The following is a 20,997-nucleotide window of genomic DNA, read 5'->3' as shown; positions in this document are numbered from 1 at the left end:
AATCAGAAGCCTTCCCGACGTCCCACCCAGTCAAAAGAAGGCGGCCGCTGCAGAAATCCAGCAGCTTCTAAAAAAAAGAGCCATCCAGCCCGTCCCCCAGATCAAGTCGGATCACGGTTTTACTTCAGGTTCTTTCTGGTGACAAAAAGGACGGGGGACTTGAGATCCATCCTCGACCTCTCTTTCCTAAACCTGGTGGTACCCAAACAAAAGTTCCGAATGGTCACATTGCAATCCGTCCTCCCCTTATTGCGGGAGGGTGACTGGATGTGCTCTATAGACCTCAAGGATGCGTACTATCACGTTCTAGTGGACAGGCGTTCCAGGAGGTTCCTCCGCTTCCGGCTGGGAGACAGTCACTTTCAATTCAGGGTCCTCCCCTTCAGTCTCACCTCAGCCCCCAGGGTGTTCACCAAGGTCCTAGCAGTAGTAGCTGCCCACCTGAGACTCCAGGGAATTCAGGTCTTTCCATACCTGGACGACTGGCTCCTCACAGCCCCAACAAGGCATCTACTTTGCTCAGGCAGGGACTATTTTCTCGGTCTGGCTCCACTATTAGGATTAACCATCAACATGACCAAATCATCTCTCATCCCTACACAGATGCTAGATTTTATAGGGGCAATACTGGATTCCAGACAGATGCTTGCGTTCTTGACTCCAGATCGACTTCGGAACCTGATGTTACACGTGCAGGCCATTCTTCATCTGCAAACTCCTTCGGCGGAATTGATTCTGAGGGCCCTAGGATCTATGGTGGCTGCAATCCCTCTGCTACCATTGGCCCAGTTGAACATGAGGGTTCTACAGTGGACCCACCAGGTACAATGGTACCTGTCTTGCAACCCTCTGTCTCACCCCGTTTCCTTAAGCAAAGTTTGCAGAAAATCGCTCCTGTGGTGGCTCCAGTCTCCCAACCTCCACACAGGCCGTCCCTTCTCACTACCTCCACCAGTCGACACAGTGACCATGGACACTTCTCGCCTGGGGTGGGGGGGGGGCATTTTCAGGCAGAACAGTCCAAGGCACTTGGAACGACGTAGAGACCTCTTTGCATATCAACGTCCTAGAGATGAGAGCGGTGCTTTTGACGTTGCAAGCACTTCACAACTCTCTTCCAGTAGGGACAATTGCGGTACAGACAGACAACATGTCGGTAGTCTGGTACATCAACAAACAGGGGGGAACCAGGTCTTACCCCCTTTGCCGCGAGGCCATGAGAGTGTGGGAATGGGCGATTTCCACCAACCGCTTTCTCATAGCAACGCACATTCCGGGATGGTCCAACATTTTAGCGGACAGACTCAGTCATACTATCCTGACTCCTTACGAGTGGTCTCTCAACCACCGAGTGGCAGAGCAAGTATTTCCCCGATGGGGGCGACCTTGTTGCGATCTTTTTGCCTCTCCTTCAAACACCAAATGCAACGATTACTTCGCTCTGATTCCCCCCTCCGGGGAAGTCCCCGAGAGACTCTCTAGTTCATGCTTGGCCTCCCAGTCTGCTTTATGCTTACCCTCCTCTACCCCTGATGTTGAAATTATTACAGAAAGCCAGGCAGCTGGGGAGCAGAATGATCCTCATTGCCCCATTCTGGCCTCGTCAGACGTGGTTCCCTTACCTATGGTCTCACTTAGTGTATCCACCATGGATTCTGGATCCCATTCCGGATCTCATCTCTCATCCTCTCGGTCTTCCAACTCCGAAACTGGTCAACCTCAAGCTGACGGCTTGGTTGCTCCAGTTCCACTCCTCATAAGGACTCCCGGGATCTCATCACCGGTTAAAACCATTCTTGTAGCAGCTCACAAGCCTTCCACCAGGAAGGTTTATTGGAGTAAGTGGAAATGCTTCACCATTTGGGCAAAACACCATAGTTTAGACCCGTTTACAGCCCCGATATCGTCGGTTCTAGATTTTCTAACCTCTCTCTTTCACCAGGGGGCTAGTTCTTCCACAGTCAAGGTACAACTGGCAGCAATCTCATACTATCACGTGGGGCAAGAGTCTGGCCCTCTTATCACTTCCAAACTGTGTAAGACCTTCCTCAAGGGTACCTTCCTCCTTAGGCCTCCAGTTAAAGAGGTGGTACCTCCATGGGATTTATCCTTAGTCTTGCAGGCCTTGACTGGTCCCCCATTCGAACCGGCTGCCACGGTTGATCTCAAATTTCTCTCTTGGAAGACAGCCTTTTTGGTGGCCATAACTTCAGCCAAAAGGGTATCGGAATTGCAAGCCCTTTGCTTCAAACCACCATATTTGGCTTTTCACCCGGATAGGGTTTACCTCAGAATCAACCCGTCCTTTCTACCTAAGGTATCTTCAGAAGCGAACATCAATCAATCCATCAATCTCCCAGTGTTTTTCCCCAACTTTCATAACAAAGGAGAGTACAAGCTTCATTCCTTGGACGTACACAGACAATTACGTTTTTATATCCACAGAACTGCTGGTCATAGGCAATCCGATCAGTTGTTTATCTCCTTTGCCAAAAGTAATTTCGGAAAATAAGTTTCTAAGGTTTCTCTCTCTAGATGGATCTCGAGTTGTATTCTGTTAGCATATCAGAGTTCGGGAAGGCCTGCACCTCAAGGAGTCTGTGCTCATTCTACTAGGGCCGTTGCCACTTCTGCAGCCTTTCAGGCTAGGGTTCCACTGGATGACATTTGTTCCGCAGCCACTTGGGCTTCATCTCACACCTTTATCAACCATTATAAAATAGATGTTATTTCCCGAGGTAGAGCATCCTTTGGCTCTGCGGTGCTCCGGAATATTCTTGCATGAAGGCCACCCAAGACTTAGGTAGCTGGGGACTCTGTCCCACAGGTTGCTGACAAATGAAGTTCCTACTTCAGATTAAGAAGTTATGTACTCACCATAACGTTCCATCTGAGTAGGTATCTTCATTTGTCTGCAGCCATCCCCCCCCTCCTTCCCCCTGACCGATTGGATCGCTCTTGTGTTATTAGCATATGTTCCCATTGGGACACCTGCTATCTGTTGTGCTATGGGGCAAACTTGATCTGAGGTCAGTTAGGGCAGGCAGGGGATTATGGGTAAGGGGGAGGAGCTAGGAGCTCGGATCTATGCTATGTTAGAAGTTGCCGGCTCGGATCCGAGATCGGATCCGTATCCCACAGGTTGCAGACAAATGAAGATACTTACTCAGATGGAACGTTATGGTGAGTGCATAACTTCTTATTGCATGTTGGTCTAAACCGATGGTTTGTAAGGTATTGAGCAGTAGCTGATGCTTGACCATATCAAATGCTTTTGAGAGATCTAGGAAGAGTGCTGAAGATAGTTTGTTGCTGTTACAATGAAGACTGATGACATTAGAGAAAGATAGAAGAGCTGTGGTGGTACTGTGGAATGGCCTAAAGCCATGCCGAGAGTCGGCGAGCTTTACGTTTTGAATAAGAAAGTGCATGATTTGTTTGTGTATGATTTTAGCTAGTGGTGAAAGAATGGCTGTAGGTCTAAAGTTAGATAATTCTGTGGATCTTCCTCCTTTATGGAGAGGTACAACATGTGATATTGTCCATATTGCTGGAATGGATCCTTCTGAGATGAATCTGTTGATCAGAATAGAAATGGGAAGTGCTATGGCATCAGCTGCTTTTTGAAGATATTCAGCTGGGAGGTGGTAGGCAGCTAGTGTAGTAGGTTTTAGCTTTTTGAATAAGACTCAGGTCAGGTTGGTAGGTATGGTTTGAAAGGTAAAGATGGGTTGGGTGCTGGGTGGATCAGGGCTAGATGTGTCAGAGCTGTGTCCGATGGAGTGAGATGGGTAGCTAGAGACTGGATAATTTCAGTAAACAAGGAGTTGAACCTATTTGCAATTTCTACAGGGGATTTATCAAGGGAAGTTGATGGGGTAGGAGTGGTGAATGGGCCTGGGTGGAGAAGATTGTTAATACCAGCCCAGAACTTTTGAGGTTTTAGCTGATATTTTTGTTGTAGGAGGGTGTACTGATTTTTTTTTTGTCTAGAATGACAGATTTTTTTGGTCTGGTTCCTTAGCTGCTGGTATCTTACTTGGTCCATAGGGGCTTTGGTAACATGCCACCTGGCTCAGGCGTTGTTTTTTAGTTTAATTTTGTTTTTTGTTTCTTTAGATAACCACGGTGCAACTGTGGGTTTTACATGGATGGTACGGGTAGGAGCATGGTGGTTAAGGATAGCCAGAAATCTGGTATTGAAGTACTCAACTGCTTCTTGTAATGGGAGTCGTTTCAAGACTTTCCAATTACATGCTTTGAGTTCATTTTGGAAGTTGTTAAGGTTGCAGTTCCTGATGTTTCTTATAGTTTTGTTGGTGGGCTGGTTGGGAATGTCAGCTTTGAGCCTAATAATATAGGTAAGGCAGTGATCACTTAGATCACTGGGTAATGTACCTGACTTGTACTTTTGGGGGTGGCTGTTAATAAGTATCCAATCAAGGATACTACCTTTGACTCTATTTTTGCTAAATCTGGTGGGGGTGGCAATGATCTGAGTAAACCCTTGGAAGTTTAAATGGGTGGAGGGAGTTTCAGAGGAACAGGTGTTCCAATCAATGTTAAAGTCCCCCAAGACAATGGCTTCCTGGGGATAGTTAGAAGCTAGCCAATGTAAGATATTTTCTAGAGTATTATCATTCTTGCCGGGTGGACTATAAATGCAGGCAATGTATCTGCATTTATTTATATTTATTATTAGTTTGGTGATGAGAATTTCTACATTGCCAAACTGGGTTGGCTGTTGGGTGACAATTGTTATTTTTAGGGTAGACGTGTATAGTACAGCTACCCCACCACCTTTCCTGGAGATCCGGTCCAGTCTAAGGATGTTGTACTGTGGGGGGGGGGGGGGGTTATTTCATTATCTTTGGTTATTGGTTTTAGCCAGGTTTCTGTGAGGCAGAGGATATCAGGGGAGTGAACAGCTAAGAGTCCATGTAGGCTATGGATCTTGTTGTTTAGGCTTCTGATGTTGAGATGACAGACCAGAAATTAGTTTGGAAGTCTATCAATTTGGGTAGTACATGATGGGTTGTTAGATGGTGTGTTTGGGTCTACTGTTGTGGATAAGCCAGGGTTGGGGTTGATGTCTCCATCCTTCATAAGATTAATTTTTAAGTCGCTTATGAGACTTAGAAATCTGTTTGATTTTTTCATAGCTTTTGGTTTTTAAGCTAATGTAGAGGTATTTAGTCAGGAGATGGTAATTGGGGTGGCGAGGAATTAGGAGAGGGGGTGGTTATGTGGTGGATAAACTTATTAAATGCTGGGCTGGTGTCTGTTTGAGAGTTTGGGTTTTGGATTTGAAGGTGCTGTACATATTCATAGGAGCTTAGGTGATAAGGGATGAATAGCAGGGGTACTACGGGTAGCAGCATTAGTGTTTTAGCTGTAGTCATAGTAAATTAATAGGGTAGGGTCTGTATTGAGTGTATGTGGTGGATAAAAAAATTAGAGAGAATAAAATAGCTATGGGTGGGGTAATATGGATAGTGGGGTGGATAGAGGGTGTGTTATTGTGCTAGGAGTTTGCTGGGTTCTAGGAGCACGTGTAGTTGGTTAGCTAATTAAGGGGGTGTGCCAGTGGTACTATAAACGTAGTACTACCAGGGGCGGGTGGAATATGGGGGCATGGTGAGGCGCGGAGCGAGCGAAGCTGGGCTAACCCAGTAAAGCAGTTGCCTAGAGGCAGCATGTGCAGGTATTAGTTAGAAGCATGCTTTTTTGTTTCTTTTTATATGCCCAATACTCTGTTCCTAGGCCCTACTGTTAAAAACTACACAGTTCCCTGCCTACTTCTCAATTTACAATGCAGAGAGCCCGTTTTCCAATTCCCTTTTCTAGCACGCTTGTTTTGCTTAGTTTATTGAGAAAAGCACTGTTTGGAGGTGCAGAGCACACTATGCTCATCTGTTGAACAGTAGAAACCACTCTGTTTTTACCTTAATTGGGGAAGAAAGAAGGCTGCAGGAAAGTCTAACCTTTCCAACCTAATGCCTATCAGCATAAACAGATTACTAGTGGGAGTTATGGGGACATTCACCAGTGCTTTTTGGACCCAGTTTGTTAAGTTTACAGGTAGCAAGGTATTTTAGTGGATATTGACCTTATTAAAACAAGTTCCGTGGTGGAGAAAGTCTTCTGTACTTGTTGTTATTCCCGGAATTACCCTATATGCTTTTACAAGCCTTTCAGGGGGAGGTGAGGTAGGAACACCTAGAGAGGGGATATGATTATTAGTTCTATACCAAGAACAGAGTTAATCATTCAAACATTCAGTATACATGATTATCAAATAAGTCCATGGGCACCTTTTAGTATTAGCAAACAACAGCACTCTTTCCTATATATTTGCCTTAAGGGCTCAGTTAATATTCATTATTTCTGTCCCTTATCAATGCTAAACTACTTGTTCATTATTTCTGTCCCTTATCAATGCTACACTACCCAGGACAGACCACTAGCTCAATGCAAATGACAGTAAATGGATACAATATCAACAGCAGTTTGTGAGTAATTTGTAGCAGCCAGTACCAAAAAACATGCCTTAATTCATCAAGGTTTCAGTTTGCGAGTAAGTGCAGTAAACAGGTAGTACGTTGAGCTCAGATAAAGAATCAAGAGTTAAATGCATAAGTATGTGAACATACCTCAACCGACTGGGACCTGATGCACTGGTTAATATGAAAATGGCTGGTCAGGTAGGTGATTATGTAACCTTTGATTACTTGCGAGAGGGGGGAGGTGAAGGGCTGAACCGGGCTAAACCAGTAAAGCAGATGCCTAGAGGCAGCATGTGCAGGTATGAGTTACAAGCATGTTTTTTTGTTTCTTTTTATATGCCCAATACTCTGTTCCTAAGCCGTACTGTTAAATGAGTTACAAGCACACTTTTTTGTTTCTTTTTATATGCCCAATACTCTGTTCCTAGGCCCTACTGTTAAAAACTACACAGTTCCCTGACTGCTTCTCAATTTACAATGAAGAGAGCCCATTTTCCATTTCCCTTTTGTAGCACGCTTGTTTCACTTAGTTTATGGAGAAATGTACTGTTTGGAGGTGCAAAGCATACTACGCTTGTCTTTTGAACAGTAGAAAGCACTCTGTTTTTACCTTAATTGAGGAAGAAAGAAGGCTACAGGAAAGTTTAACCCTTCCAACCTAATGCTTATCAGCATAAACAGATTACAAGTGTGAGTTATGGGGACATTCACCAATGGTGTTTGGATCCAGTTTGTTAGGTTTACAGGTGACAAGGTATTTTAGTGGATATTGACCTTATTAAAACAAGTTACATGGTGGGGAAAGTCTTCTGTACGTGTTGTTATTCCCAAAATGACCCTATATGCTTTTCCAAGCCTTTCAGGGGAAGGTGAGGTAGGAATACCTTACTGAAACAAGTTCCGTGGTGGGGAAAGTCTTCCGTACTTGTTATTATTCCCGGAATGACCCTTATACTTTTACAAGCCTTTCAGGGGGAGGGGAGGTAGGAACACCTTATTAAAACAAGTTCCGTGGTGGGGAAAGTCTTCCGTACTTGTTGTTATTCCCAGAATGACCCTTATGCTTTTACAAGCCTTTCAGGGGGAGGTGAGGTAGGAACACCTTATTAAAACAAGTTCCGTGGTGGGGAAAGCCTTCCATACTTGTTGTTATTCCCAGAATGACCCTTATGCTTTTACAAGCCTTTCAGGGGGAGGTGAGGTAGGATCACCTTATTAAAACAAGTTCCGTGGTGGGGAAAGTCATCCATACTTGTTATTCCGGGAATGACCCTATATGCTTTTGCAAGCCTTTCTGGGGGAGGTGAGGTAGGAACACCTCAACCGACTGGGACCTGACTATTTTCAGATGTGATTTACCACTATAGATGATTTTCTGAATCACCCCTCTGTCATATATGATGTTGAAGATGGTTTGTACACAGGAAACCATCCTATATGCCCAAAAGAAAAAGAGAGAACCCAAAACGTACATCACCTTTTTTCAGAAGCAAAACGTAATGACTTTGTGAATTATTTTTTCTACAGTGTCATAGGTTCATAGGTTCATAGGTAGGTACTAGGCTATTGGCCCTATGGCCTATACAAGCCTAGCAAAAAAGGTACCCTGGCTTTTGCCACCCAAGAAAATTATTTTCCTGTGCCCCTGTCAAGCAGAACCACAGAAGTGATCCCTGGGGTGAATTTACCCATCCAATCATCAAGATTTTTCTTGAAGAGTGCTAATGAGGAGCTCTGTTTGACATAGATAAGTAGTCTGTTCCAGAGTATGGGAAGTCTCTGGGACAGGAATCTATCCCTCCAGCATGTTCTGTTTATTGTGGTGACAAGGTTTAGGTCTCTAGAGCATGTAGCTCGGAGGGATTGGGATTTCTTTAAGTGGAGCATGTCCAATAGCTCTGGGTTTGACATAGCTTTGTATGTTAGGCAGAGATCGCCTCTGAGTAGGCGATATGTGATGGAGTAAAGCTGGAGTTTTTTGAGATGGTCTGTGTAAGGCATCTGTTTGAGGCCAGTAATCTTCTTTGTGAGGTATTTTTGCGGCCTTTCCAGTTGTTGTAGATGTCTTGTGAGGTACATACCAAAAGGGGCGTTGTACTCTATAATGGGTCTAATGAGTGATGAGTAGAGGGGAACAATGACCTCTTTTTTTCTGGATGAGAAACCTTTTGTGATGAGGTGTGCCACGTAGAAGGATTTCCTGACCACTGTGGTGATGTGTTTATCAAAGGAGAGACTACTGTCCACCTGTGTCCCAAGGTCTCTTATCACACTTTCAGTGTTAAGTAGACTACCGCCTATGTGGTAGTTCATGGGTACAGAGTTTTACCTAAGGGGATGACAATGCACTTTTTGGCATTGAGCTTGAGACCATGTCTTTGACACCAGGCATCTGTCTCAGTGAGGCCCTTTTGTAGGATGTCCACATCATTAGGAGTTTCGATTATGGCTCCTAGTTTGCAGTCATCTGTGAATTTAGTTAGCCAAAGACCTTCTGTGTTAGCCTGTACTTCAGAGAAGTAGATACCAAACAGGAGAGGACCCAGGACTGAACCCTGTGGTACTCTACTTGTCACTGGTCTGAAGTCTGATTTGGAGTCTGCTACTTTCACAATGTGGGTTCTGTCAGTAAGCCAGTTGGCAACCCATCTTGTGACATAGGGATTTATACCTAGTTTAGTGAGTTTATCTATAATTCCAGAGTGGGGGATGGTGTTGAACACCTTGGCGAGATCTAGATAGGCTGTGTGAACCACCTTACCCTTGTCTATGGCTTTGGTGACTACTTCAAAGAAGTCTGTCAGGATTAGGAGACATGATCTGCCTTTTACAAACCCAAACTGTGTGGGGTCCAGGGTTTGGAGATCTCCAGTGTCTTTGTTTATAAGTTCCATGATGATACGTTCCATGGCCTTGCAGACAAGGCTCGTCAGGCTAATGGGGCGGTAGATTCCAGGATCTGTTGTGCTCCCCCCCCCTTTTGTGGAGTGGGTTAACTGTCACGGTGCACCATTCAATGGGAACAAAGCCTGAGGTGAGGCTATGATTGAATATGGTACTTATGTGGGGTGCCAGTTCATTCTGTAGTTCATGTAGAAGGCAGTCTGGGATGTTGTCAGGTCCCATGGATGCTGTGTTCTTGGCTTTGGAGAGTGAGGTTTTTACCTGTGCAGCCGTGATTACAGGAACTTTGCATTCTTCCGGTATAAAAATGGGCCCATTAGGGGGTGAGAGGGGGGTAAAGTTAGCACTGAACCTATCTGCCAGGATGTTGGCAATATCAGTTGGTTCTGTATATTTAGTGTCATTGTGCTGTAACTCAGAGCAGATCTGAGTGCTGCCATTGAGATTCTTGACATAGCTATAGAATGCTTTGTGGTTGTCGTTAGAATCAGTGGCAATTTTGTTTTCATAACTAGCTTTGGAGGATTTTATGAGGGATCTCAGCTTCTTACTGAGGCTGACCAGGGAGTTCCTCTAATCGTGGGATTTTACTCTTTTTTGCAACAGTATCTTTGTACTGTTGTAGAGTTTATTTATGGCAGAAGACCACCAGATTGGCTTCCTTTTTTTGGAGGATAACATCTTGGTTCTGTTAGGGATAGCACGATCCATGCACTCGTGTAAGTGCTTATAAAGTGCATTTGTGTGGGATTCAGCAGTCATGCCTCTATTGTCCATCTGCATGGGTGTCATGAAGTTTGCCACTTCTGTCTTAAGAAGCGTAAAGTTGGCTTTGGAGAAATTTTTTACGGATGTTTTCCTAATTGGGGGTGGGAGCGGGATGTGGATGTCTAGGGTGATTAGCTTGTGGTCGGATCTGACCAACGAGGAGCTGACCTCTGATGTGGAACACCGGTCACCCATGTTGGTGATGACCAGGTCTAGGATATTGCTGCCCCTGGTGGGGGTGTGGATAAGTTGATCCAAGGCATTGGAATTGATGATTTCCAGAAAACGTTGAGTGAAAGAGTTGGTACATGAGTAGTTTTCCCAGTTAAATGGTAGGGTAGTTGAAATCACCCATTATTAGAGTGTTGGGTTGTACCTTAATATTTTCCAGTGTATCAAGAAAAGAGGAGTGGGAATCCTGGGGCATGGTGGGGGATCTGTAGCAAGCTACAATCTGGATTGCAGTTTTGTCCAGAGTTATTTGAACTTGGATAATCTCGGATGCATTATACTGAGCAACTAGCTTGGAGGTGTGGATATCCTTAATGAATATGGACACGCCTCCACCTTTAGTGTTTCAGTCCGGGTTTGGTGGCCGAAAGGTGTGGTATGAATTATAGCCTGGTAATGCAGGGGTGCTCTCTGGAGCTTTGAACCAGGTCTCTGTCACTGCAAAGATGTCAATGTTCTCCATTTTAAGGAGTGCCTCGAGTGAGTGCATTTTGAGGTTTAGACTTCTAGCATTGAGTGTCATTCATCAGAGTATACAGATTCTAACAGTCTTTGATTATATGATTATATTTTTGCATCTGTGTTGTTATTCTCTGCTTTTGTCACTGTCTGTTTTTAAACATGCTTCTGCTAATGTTTATACTGGACATAGCAAGAGTTACGTGCTATTTGTTTAAAATTTTATGCTAATAAGTTGCCATGATTTTTGGCTGGCTGCACCTACTTTTCACAAGTTTTTGTATCTATTTTCAGTCTCTACAGGTTTTGAGGTGTACTTTAAGCTCAGTGACTAACATGCTCAGTGTACTCTGTGACAGTTTATTCTGTTTTGTGCTGTCCCACTGTTTTAACTTTTTATAGGCTTCTACTTTGTGTGTAGGGCATTTTTTTACAATTCTGCCTTGTCTATATTATGACTTTACTATGACTTCATAGTTAAAAAATGCTAACAAGTACAAAAAGCTTCTTGCCTCACTGTGCAGAGTTGGAGTAGTGAATGGAAGATGTGCTTAAATGACTTTTGTTCTTACAGCTCCAGAGGTCTTGGGTCCAGAGAGGTACGATAAATCCTGTGACATGTGGTCCTTGGGTGTCATCATGTACATTCTGTAAGTAGTTCATAAACATCACTGTATCACTAATCAGTTTAATGTGTTTCAAATAATTCCCCATTAGTACCAAAATGTCATACTCCCTGCATTTAGTAGCTGCATTCTCTTTATCTGTTTTGGGGAGTCACAGTGTACGAGGATGTCATTTGTCCTAGTGCTATAGGTGACTTCAGGAACAGGTATCTTTTGTAAAATTCTTTATATACCCAGCATCTTAATTGCCACATCTGAACACTGATTACTTTAGATTATGTGTTAATCTGAGCATTGCAGCACTGAAGACAGTTTTCCCTGTCTGAAAATAGAAAATTATTTACTTGAACACTGGTTTCCATAGGAAACCTTGCTGGTTCACTTTCTAAGGGTACACTGGAAAGTTTTTCCTCCGTCATACAAGATTCCTTTTCTTTGTAATTGTCAGACTGTGGAGATGCTATACATGCATTCATGAGGATTGCAGGCAGTTTTGCATCCTGCAAAAATGCTTTTATTTTTTATATTGAGCTGAGCTCCCAACAAGTTGAAATCAGTGAGTTGAGTTGTCATTGAGTTGGAACGTGGCAAGGCATAGGAGAATCTTATTTACACATTTATAAAGTACTAGTTGTATAGGCTGACTACAGACGGTCACTATTAATACACTGTAAATGTCAAATGAAGAAGTGGAAGTGGGGAGGGAAAAGTGAAGTTACGTAGTTCCTGGATTGCTGAATTACTGACGTTTCTTTTTATTATCAAAAATTGTTCAGGCTGGGTTCAGAGCTATTTGGATTGCAAACTGAGTAAAATGATGGTCTTCAGTTTAAAATTTTTCTTGTTTGCTGTTACTGTGTTGTATGCTTTTTTCTTGCATGATCCCTAATATTGAAGTTTAATAACATTTTGTGAATGTTTGTAAAAGCTTTGATGTTTTCTGTGGGTTATTGTCTGCCCCCATTTCCCTTATCTTTTCACTTTACTGTAACACAATTCAGAAGCAATGCAATATCTCCTGGCTGATCCCCTCCCTTGACACCCTCCACAACTTTTATTTTCATAGTTAAGATTGACCTTCAATTTGTTTCTCCAGTTATCAGATGCATGGCTGTGCAGTGCTGAAAGTTTTTCCTTTTTTTTTTTAAGTTTCCTAGCATAATTAAAGAAGAATTTGTAGTTATCTTTGGCTTCAGCTGTTAAACTAAGTTTATTGGATACTTTAATAGATTTAATATTTTTTTAATATTTTCTTGCATTTCTGATATTTGAGGTACCGGGGGTATTTTGCTTATAAATTTCCCATTATATGTTGGATCTGGATGGGACTGCTATTTTTATAGACTTGTCTACGTGGGTATAAAACTCTTTTGCAAACCAGTCTGCTGAGGCACTGTTTGGGATGATGCTGCTAAAAGTATGTTTCAAGACTTCATCACAGAATTTGATAAGCTTTGTGCATTTGTAGTCGTTCACCTCTGATGTACATTGATTTCAATGGGTTTTGATTGTTTAAAGAAGACTGGTATCAGCTTGTGATCAGACAACAGAAGTTACCAGAGGATTTAACATGATGAAGCTATATTTGTAAACACTAGGTCAAGAATATTTTGTCTATCTGAGTCAGTAACAATGGAATCTGTAGAGTTTTTGTTTACTACACCCAAAAACGTTTTGGGCATATCCTAAATAGGAGTTGTAGGTACTCCATTTAATTGAGTGGCAGTTAAGGTCTCTTAATATAATGGAGCTTTTGTTTACGTTGAGTTCTTCCAGTATATTTAGGAACCTTACATGAACCCCAGGGGACAAGGAAGGTGTGCTGTCACAGGCAATAAACTGATCATTTGTTTTGTTAGTGGGATTTGGAGCCTAGTCTATGGCCCAGCTGACCCAGGTTCAATTAGCAGCTCAAATGAATGATGGAACTGCAGGGAAGGGATGGCAGCATCCACCCCAGCTGGGAGGACACTTGTTGATATGCTCCAAAGAGGGGAGTTGCCCACTGACATAAAAGCAGCAAGCATGGTGGGTTGGGAAAAGGAAAAAGGTAGGTTATAAAAAAATCCCCCAGATAGATGCACAAATCAGCTGAGCCCCCCACTTCACCCCCAAGATCCATAACCCTCCCCAGGAAAAAATGGAGCAAGGCCAGGGTATTGGAGAGTAGCTTGTAGACCCAGAATAGGTGATGGGCACTGGTGGCCAGAAAAAATGAGGTCCGAGAGGACCCCCCCAAAAAATGAAAAATAAATAATAGGGGGGGAGGTGCTCTAAGAATCAGTATAGAGGTGATATATTCTGTAACAAATATGGATATGCCACCCACAGTTGCCCTAACATCTGAAGACATGATAAGTGAAAACCCAAGTTATGAAGGAAGTGTATTGCCACATTTAAACCAGATTTTAGTGGTTATGCATAAATGTTTGCCTTCCAAATGCAGGAAAGCCTCAAGGTCAGATACCTTGTTGAAATTCTGGTGTGATCCTCTTTATGTTTTGATGCATTGTCTACTTTGGGATATTCATTAGCTGGTCACTGCTTGAAAAAAGGCATGATGGGGCAACAAGGGATTTAGCCACTGTACGGAAGTTTTTAAATGAGAGATGTAGGGCATCCTTTGCAAAGCAACAAGGATTGTTAAGCATTTCATTCCATGCTAGTACATACTGGATTCCCTGGTTATTCAGCTAATTATTGAAGCCAGTCATCTTTTATTTGTACATAGGCATTATTCTTGGAGAAGGAAAGATTCTGTCCAGTATCAGAGTTTAGCCTGCAGTTGTAACATGCATGGGTAACTCTGATATGTCTCTCTGCGTATATCTCATTGTTTTGCACAGCAAGTTGTTTACCCCCACAAGTACAACTTCCATGTCATATTTACATTTGTGTGGTGCAAGGGTCCTGAGGGCCCTTGAGACATCTGAGATTCCTACACCCAAATGACAACCCGCCATCACCATGACGTTGTCAAGCATAGTGAGTGGGGAATCAATGTGTCTGAATGTGGAGTCACCAGTCAGTTAAATATTTTTATTTATGTAGTGATCGAGTGAACTGAATTTGAGATCTTTTGTCTCTCAGTGACTCTGTTAGACGTGCATTTGCTTGTGTTACAATGTTTGATTTTGGCTGACACCTATTCCATATAGATGCAGGATGCTTTGGTAAGGATTTCTTTTACTGCATCAGCATATGACATTACTTTTTAGTAGAGCTGAGTGTTGAGAGTACAGTGTATTTTTGTGAAGCTCACTGACCATGTTTTCGTGTGAGTCAGGCCTTTGTATGTCTTAACTATTTGCATCTTTCCAAAACAGAGTTACTAGTTTTTAGTAAGACTTTATTGTCTATGAGCTTAAGGCAATGATTATATGGCTTAAAGAAACCTAATGCTATTAGGATAGCAACAGAGGAGAAACAAGTAGGTTGACCTTCCATATTATCCATAGAGTAGTAGAACTTGAGTTGCTTTGCAGAGAGTTTTAGTACTTAAGTTAGAATTTTATAGTTACTGAGATATTTATTGGTTTTAAGGTAGCATAACTTAGTTGATGCAGGTCTACTCAAGTAAATGAAGTTATTTGAGTTTGTATGTGGCTGGGATAATTGCAACACAGGAACATTATGCATGTCTAGTGCATGAACTATCTAGAAAAGATGTAACCTGACACTGGCAATATAGCACAGATATAGGCTGCTAGTAACTACTTGCAAAATACGAGGTGTGTAACCTTATGTGTTGCACAGCTACATATACTCTCCTGCACCTGTTCATATCAGTAACCATTATTACCATTAGGGTTTGTGTGAGTTATTTCCAAGTAGGGATTATCTCCAGACATTTGACAAGTTTCTACTCCTGATGGATGATGATGAGGAAATCCAGGAAACATACAGTGGAATATCCCGAAAAACCTTCAGTTGTTGGTGCCACACATCATCCTGACTGTTCATTTAGGGCATATCCAGGAACATCAGGTCCCATTCCAGAGCTGGAGTAGGTAGTCAGAGGAAAGATAGATCATCTCACTGGTGTGGTAAAAGTACTTCTTCAGAGGGTGATATAGTGGTTATCCCAAAAGGTGACCATATCCCAGTTTGAATGAGGTATTAACATCTCAATATTCACAAAGATGGGCACCATGTCTTCCTTGGGTTGAAAGCCCTAGGTGATCAGCATGCAGGCAATAATGAACAACATGGCATCTGTGCCATACAGGGCCACCAAGGTGTTGCCAGATTATATGGAGAAGGCATCCTTTCTGTGTTATCTTAGGAAACACCTTCCTATTGGCACATATTGCTTTCTTGTCGTAATCCATAAGGATGAACTGGGGAGTCAAGGTAGATCCATTGTCTACTGCTATTCCTTTCAGGTGTTCCACACACTGACATTATTTTGCTAGCATATGGCATACTTAGGGTCCAGTGCAGGGTATGAAGCTTTTGACAGACTTTGACCCTTGTCATGAATATCCCATCACCCAGGATTCTTTTTATATTCAGCCTTTCATCAGCACCAGAATGATGTAGTCACTGTCTGTGTTCCTTGTGGGTTGCAACATAAGTATACCAGTGCAAAAGGGTACTCTTTCATTCACACATCTATTAACTTAGCAGAAGATTGTGGTTCACAAGTGCTTGCTGTCTGACATGTTAGGGCTACTGATCAATGTATGGTGGTGCAGTAGAACATGTCCTGCATGATGTCCCTCTGACTTCCCCAGGACATACTGTAAGATCTGACTGGGCATATTGTTGTTATGGACATAATGCTTCTTCAGTTTGTTCCCCGATGCTACAAACTGAGGCAGTGGTGTTCAGTGTGTTTTGGTTGGAATCTTCTTGACAAGCTCCTCTCTGTCATTGTGGGGACACAAATTGCGTCTGTCCCTGCAGGTCTTATGCCACTTGACAATGCCTGCCCAATAGTTGTGTGTTATAGAGTAGCATTCTTTGTGGAATAAGTAGCTGTCTGGAACTAAAATTCCATTACATCTCTGACTGAGCACCATCCTTAATCTGTGTTCCAGGACATATTCCATTTACGTCCATGCCTGTGGCTTCTGTGCTGTTGCTGGGCTGTTCATTTTCCATTCTTATGGGTACTCATAGGTTCATAGGTTCATAGGATGGTACTAGTCTATCTGCCCTAGGGCCTATACATGCCTAGCCATAACAATTCCCTGGATATTTCTTCCACAATATTTACTTCCCAGGACCCCTGTCTAGCAGGGCGACTGACGTGATCCCCAGAGTAAATTTCCTATCTCCCATCCAGTCATCAAGGTTCCTTTTGAAGAGGGCCAAGGAGGCATTCTGCTTGACATGTATGGGCAGTCTATTCCAGAGTTTGGGGTGTCTCTGGGTCAGGAACCTATCCCTCCAGCATGTTTTGTTCATTGTGATAATAAGGTTTAGATCCCTGGAGCGTGTGGTTCTGAGGGATTGGGACTTCTTTAAGTGGAGCGTGTCCAACAGCTCAGGGTTTGGCATGGCCTTGTATGTTAAGCAGAGATTGCCTCTGAGCAGACGATATGCCACAGAGTATAGCTGGAGTTTTTTTAGGCAGTCAGCGTAGGACATCTGCTTTTGGCCTGTAATTCTTTTAGTGAGGTATTTCTGTGGCCTTTCCAGCTGTTGCAGATGTCTTGTGAGGTGCATACCAAATGGGGCATTGTACTTTATAATGGGTCTAATGAGGGATGAGTACAGTGGGACAATGACCTCCTTTTTTCTGGATGAAAAGCCTTTAGTGATGAGGTGTGCCACATAGAAGGATTTCCTGACTGTTGTGGCAATGTGGTTATCGAAGGTGAGACCACTGTCCATCTGTGTTCCTAAGTCTTTCACCACACTTTCGGTGTTTAGTAAACTGCCACCTATGTGGTAACTCATGGGTACATGTTTTTTCTCAAAGGGGATAACTATACATTTCTTGGCATTAAGCTTGAGCCCATGGCTCTGGCACCGAGCATCTGTTTCTGTAAGGCCCTTTTTTAGAATATCCACATCATTTGGGGATTCAATAATGGCTCCCAGTTTGCATTCATCTGCGAACTTTGTTAGCCAGAGTCCCTTAGTGTTGGCCTGTACTTCAGGGAAGTAAATGCCAAACAAGAGCGGTCCCAGGACTGAACCCTGAGGTACTCCACTTGTCACTTCCCACGAGCTGGACTTGGAGTCGGCTACTTTTATAGTCTGGGTTCTGTCAGTAAGCCAGTTGGCAACCCATCCAGTGACATAGGGATTTATGCCCAGCTTAGTAAGTGTATCTATGATTCCAGAGTGGGGGATGGTGTCGAAGGCTTTGGCAAGGTCCAAATCAGCTGTGTGGACCACCTTACCCTCATCCACAGCTCTGGAGACTGATTTGAAGAAGTCAGGTTCAGGAGACAAGATCAGCCCTTCACCACTCAAAACTGTGTGGGGTCCAGTGTTTGAAGGTTGCCAGTGTCTTTGTTTATAAGTTCCATGATAATGTGTTCCATGCCCTTGCAGATCAGGGTCGTCAGACTGATGGGACGGTAGTTCCCGTGATTCAAGGTAGATCCCTCCTTGTGAAGTGGTATAAATGTAGCTGTGCGCCACTCAGTGGGCACAAAGCCTAAGGTGAGGCTATGATTAAACATGACACTTAGGTGAGATGCCAGTTCATTTTGTAGTTCATGTATTACACAGCCCGGGATGTCATCTGGTCCCATGGATGCTGTATTCTTAGCTTTGGAGAGTGCGGTTTCTACCTGTGTGGCTGTGATTACCGGAATTTGGCAATCTTTTGGTATTGAGATGGGTCCTTTAGGGGGTGAGAGGGGGGTGAAGTTGGCACTAAATCGATCTGCCAGGATATTTGCAATATCCTTGGGATCAGTATATTTAATGCATTTCTGTTGTAGCTCAGAGCAGATCTGAGCATTGCCATTTAGATTCTTGACTTAACTATAGAATGCCTTGTGGTTGTCTTTGGAATCTTTGGCAATTTTATTTTCGTAACTAGCTTCGGAGGATTTTATGAGGGATCTCAGCTTCTTACTGAGGCTGGTAAGGGAGGTTTTTGCATCCTGGGATTTTCCTCTTTTCTGCAACAGTTTCTTCCTTCTGTTGTATAGTTTGTTTATGGCAGGGGACCACCAGATTGGCTTCTTTTTTTGGAGGAGAGTGTCTTGGTTCTGTCTGGGATGGCACAATTCATGCACAAGTGGATGTGCTCATAAATTAGTGTAGGATTCAGCAGTCGAACTTTCATCTCCCGTTTGCATGGGTGTCATGAAGTTTGTCACTTCTGACTTGAGTAGCAAGAAGCTGGCTTTGGAGAAGTTTTTTTACGGAGGTTTCCTTACAGGGTGGTGGGGGTGAGATCTGGATGTCAAGGGTGATATGCTTATGATCAGACCTGACCAATGACAGGGTGACCACTGGTGTGGAGCATCTATCTCCCATGCTGGTAATGACCAGGTCTAGGATATTGGAGCCCCTGGTGGGACAATGGATTAGTTGATCCAGGGCGTTGGAATTTATGAATTCCAAAAACCGAGTAGTTTTCCCAGTAAATGGCAGGGTAGTTGAAATCACCCAGTATTAGGGTGTTTGGTTGTATCCTAATATTTTCCAGTACATTTAGAAAGGTGTAGTGAGAATCTTGGGGCATGGTGGGGATCTGTAGCAAGCTACAGTTTGGATTGCAGTCTTACCTAATGTTAGTTGCACCTGGAGAATTTCAGATGTATTGTGTTGGGCAACTAGCCTTGCGGTATGAATATCCATGGCGAATATGGACACTCCTCCACCTTTAGCATTTCGGTCTTGGTTTGGTGGCCAAAAAGTGTGGTAAGAGTTGTAGTCTGGTATTGTAGGGGTGCCCTCTGGAGCCTTGAACCAGGTCTCAGTTAGTGCACAGATATCGATGTTCTCCATTTTTAGGAGGGCATCGAGAGAGTGCATTTTGAGGTTTAGACTTCTAGCATTGAGTAGCATTACCTTCAGATATTGCATGCTTGTATCTGTTATGGTGGTGGTTTTGTCCTTTGAACTCTGCCTAAAAAGGCACTATAGGGGTGGCAAGAGCTTTAGCCAGTAACCTGAATCCCAGGGGTGACAGGTGCAGACCATCTCTGGCAAAGCATCATGGTTTGTCGATCATGTCTTCCCATGCAGACAGATACTGGATCCCCTTTGAATGACACCAGATGTTTAGCCAGTTAGTGAAGTCAATAATTTTGTCCTTATACTGTGGCATCATTCTGGGCGAAGGCAGGATGCTACTCAGGGCTAGGGTCATACCAGCCTGGACCACATGATCCGAGAGCTCTTCCATATCTCTTTTCATGTAGTCCAGGGAGGTACGTCTCAAGTCATTCACTCCACTATGGACAATGACAGAGTCGTATTTGTACTTGTTGTCGAGTGACTTGAGTGCATGTCTTATGTGGCGGATCCTGGCAACCGACAGGCAGCTGACTGTAATTTTCTCCTTCTTCAGCCTGGTGAGTGGGACATCAGAGTGCCTGACTATAAAGTCACCTATGACTAAAGTGTTGGGTACGTTGTCTTGCCTTAGCGTCTGTTGTTGGGTGGCACACTGGTGTTGTGAGCTATGTGTCACTTTGTGACTGGTGTTTGTTTGCGTTTCAGCTTCGGAGGTCCTTGTTGTTTGGGCAGGTTAATGTTAATGGCCTCCGGATATGTTGGTTTAGTGTTGCTGTGTGTGGGTTTTGAAGGGCTATGTGTTGCTTGAGATGTAGTGCAGGTGTTAACCTTCTCCTCTTGACTGTCTAGCACAATCTTGGTTGGAAAGAGCTTTGCTTCCAGTTTGGCTATTTAAGTGCATCTCTTGCAGGTTGTAGTGCTGGGTGGTAGGAGGAGAAGGTTGTCTGTGTACATGAGGCAGTTGCTGCATTGCCCCACTATGCCCAGATTCACCAGGTGGATAGGAGACATCACCAGAAGCTGACACTTGGACATGCCTGTTTAAGTGCTTTTTTGTAAAGTACAAGAGCTGTTTTCCCTTACCTTTGCAAGGCACTTTGCAATTATAGGGTGTTTAGTGCTTACAATTAATTTCTCCTTATTAACAAGGAGAGTTGAGTGTTTGTATCAAGTTTTAAGGCTTCCTGGTGCTTTCCAGCTGTTCTAGAGCAAGTGCTAGTCACAGGGGTTCGGATTTTAGTGCTACTACTACTGAGAAACCAGCTAGTTCTAAGGGAAAATTTGAAGAGCAGCAATGCTATATCTGTGGCATACAGTTTTATATTCCTCTTCCTATTCCTGGGGGTTCATTTTAGCTTGGTATTTGGTATGTGCTTGGATTACACTGTGATGTCCTACCTGTCTGTGTCTTGTCTTTCTGTTGCTGCGTTTCTATGTCTGTTGGCAGACTGCTGTACACAGTGGCTTGTTAGATTATCTACCCCATTTTTGAGTTATCTGCAATGGTTTGTGTGCCACTGTCTCTTCCCAGTACCCTTTAATCTATCTTGTTTATTGTTGCTAGGAGA

At 43.4% G+C, this 20,997-nt stretch overlaps 1 protein-coding gene across 1 annotated transcript in view; it reads left to right on the top strand.

Annotated features, from left to right (window-relative positions):
* The window catches only part of MAPKAPK3 (MAPK activated protein kinase 3), an 803,022-nt gene that overhangs the window by 621,814 nt on the left and 160,211 nt on the right, over positions 1 to 20,997 (top strand). Inside the window, exon 6 of the mRNA XM_044077994.1 lies at positions 11,443 to 11,518. Coding sequence (XP_043933929.1) covers positions 11,443 to 11,518 — 76 coding nt within the window. The remainder of the gene's footprint in view (positions 1 to 11,442; positions 11,519 to 20,997) is intronic.

The sequence above is a fragment of the Protopterus annectens genome, chromosome 7.part0 (assembly GCF_019279795.1).
Source record: "Protopterus annectens isolate FY-2018-M chromosome 7.part0, PAN1.0, whole genome shotgun sequence".
Classification (NCBI taxonomy): Eukaryota; Metazoa; Chordata; order Ceratodontiformes; family Protopteridae; genus Protopterus; species Protopterus annectens.
This window is presented reverse-complemented; position numbering and strand designations above follow the sequence as displayed.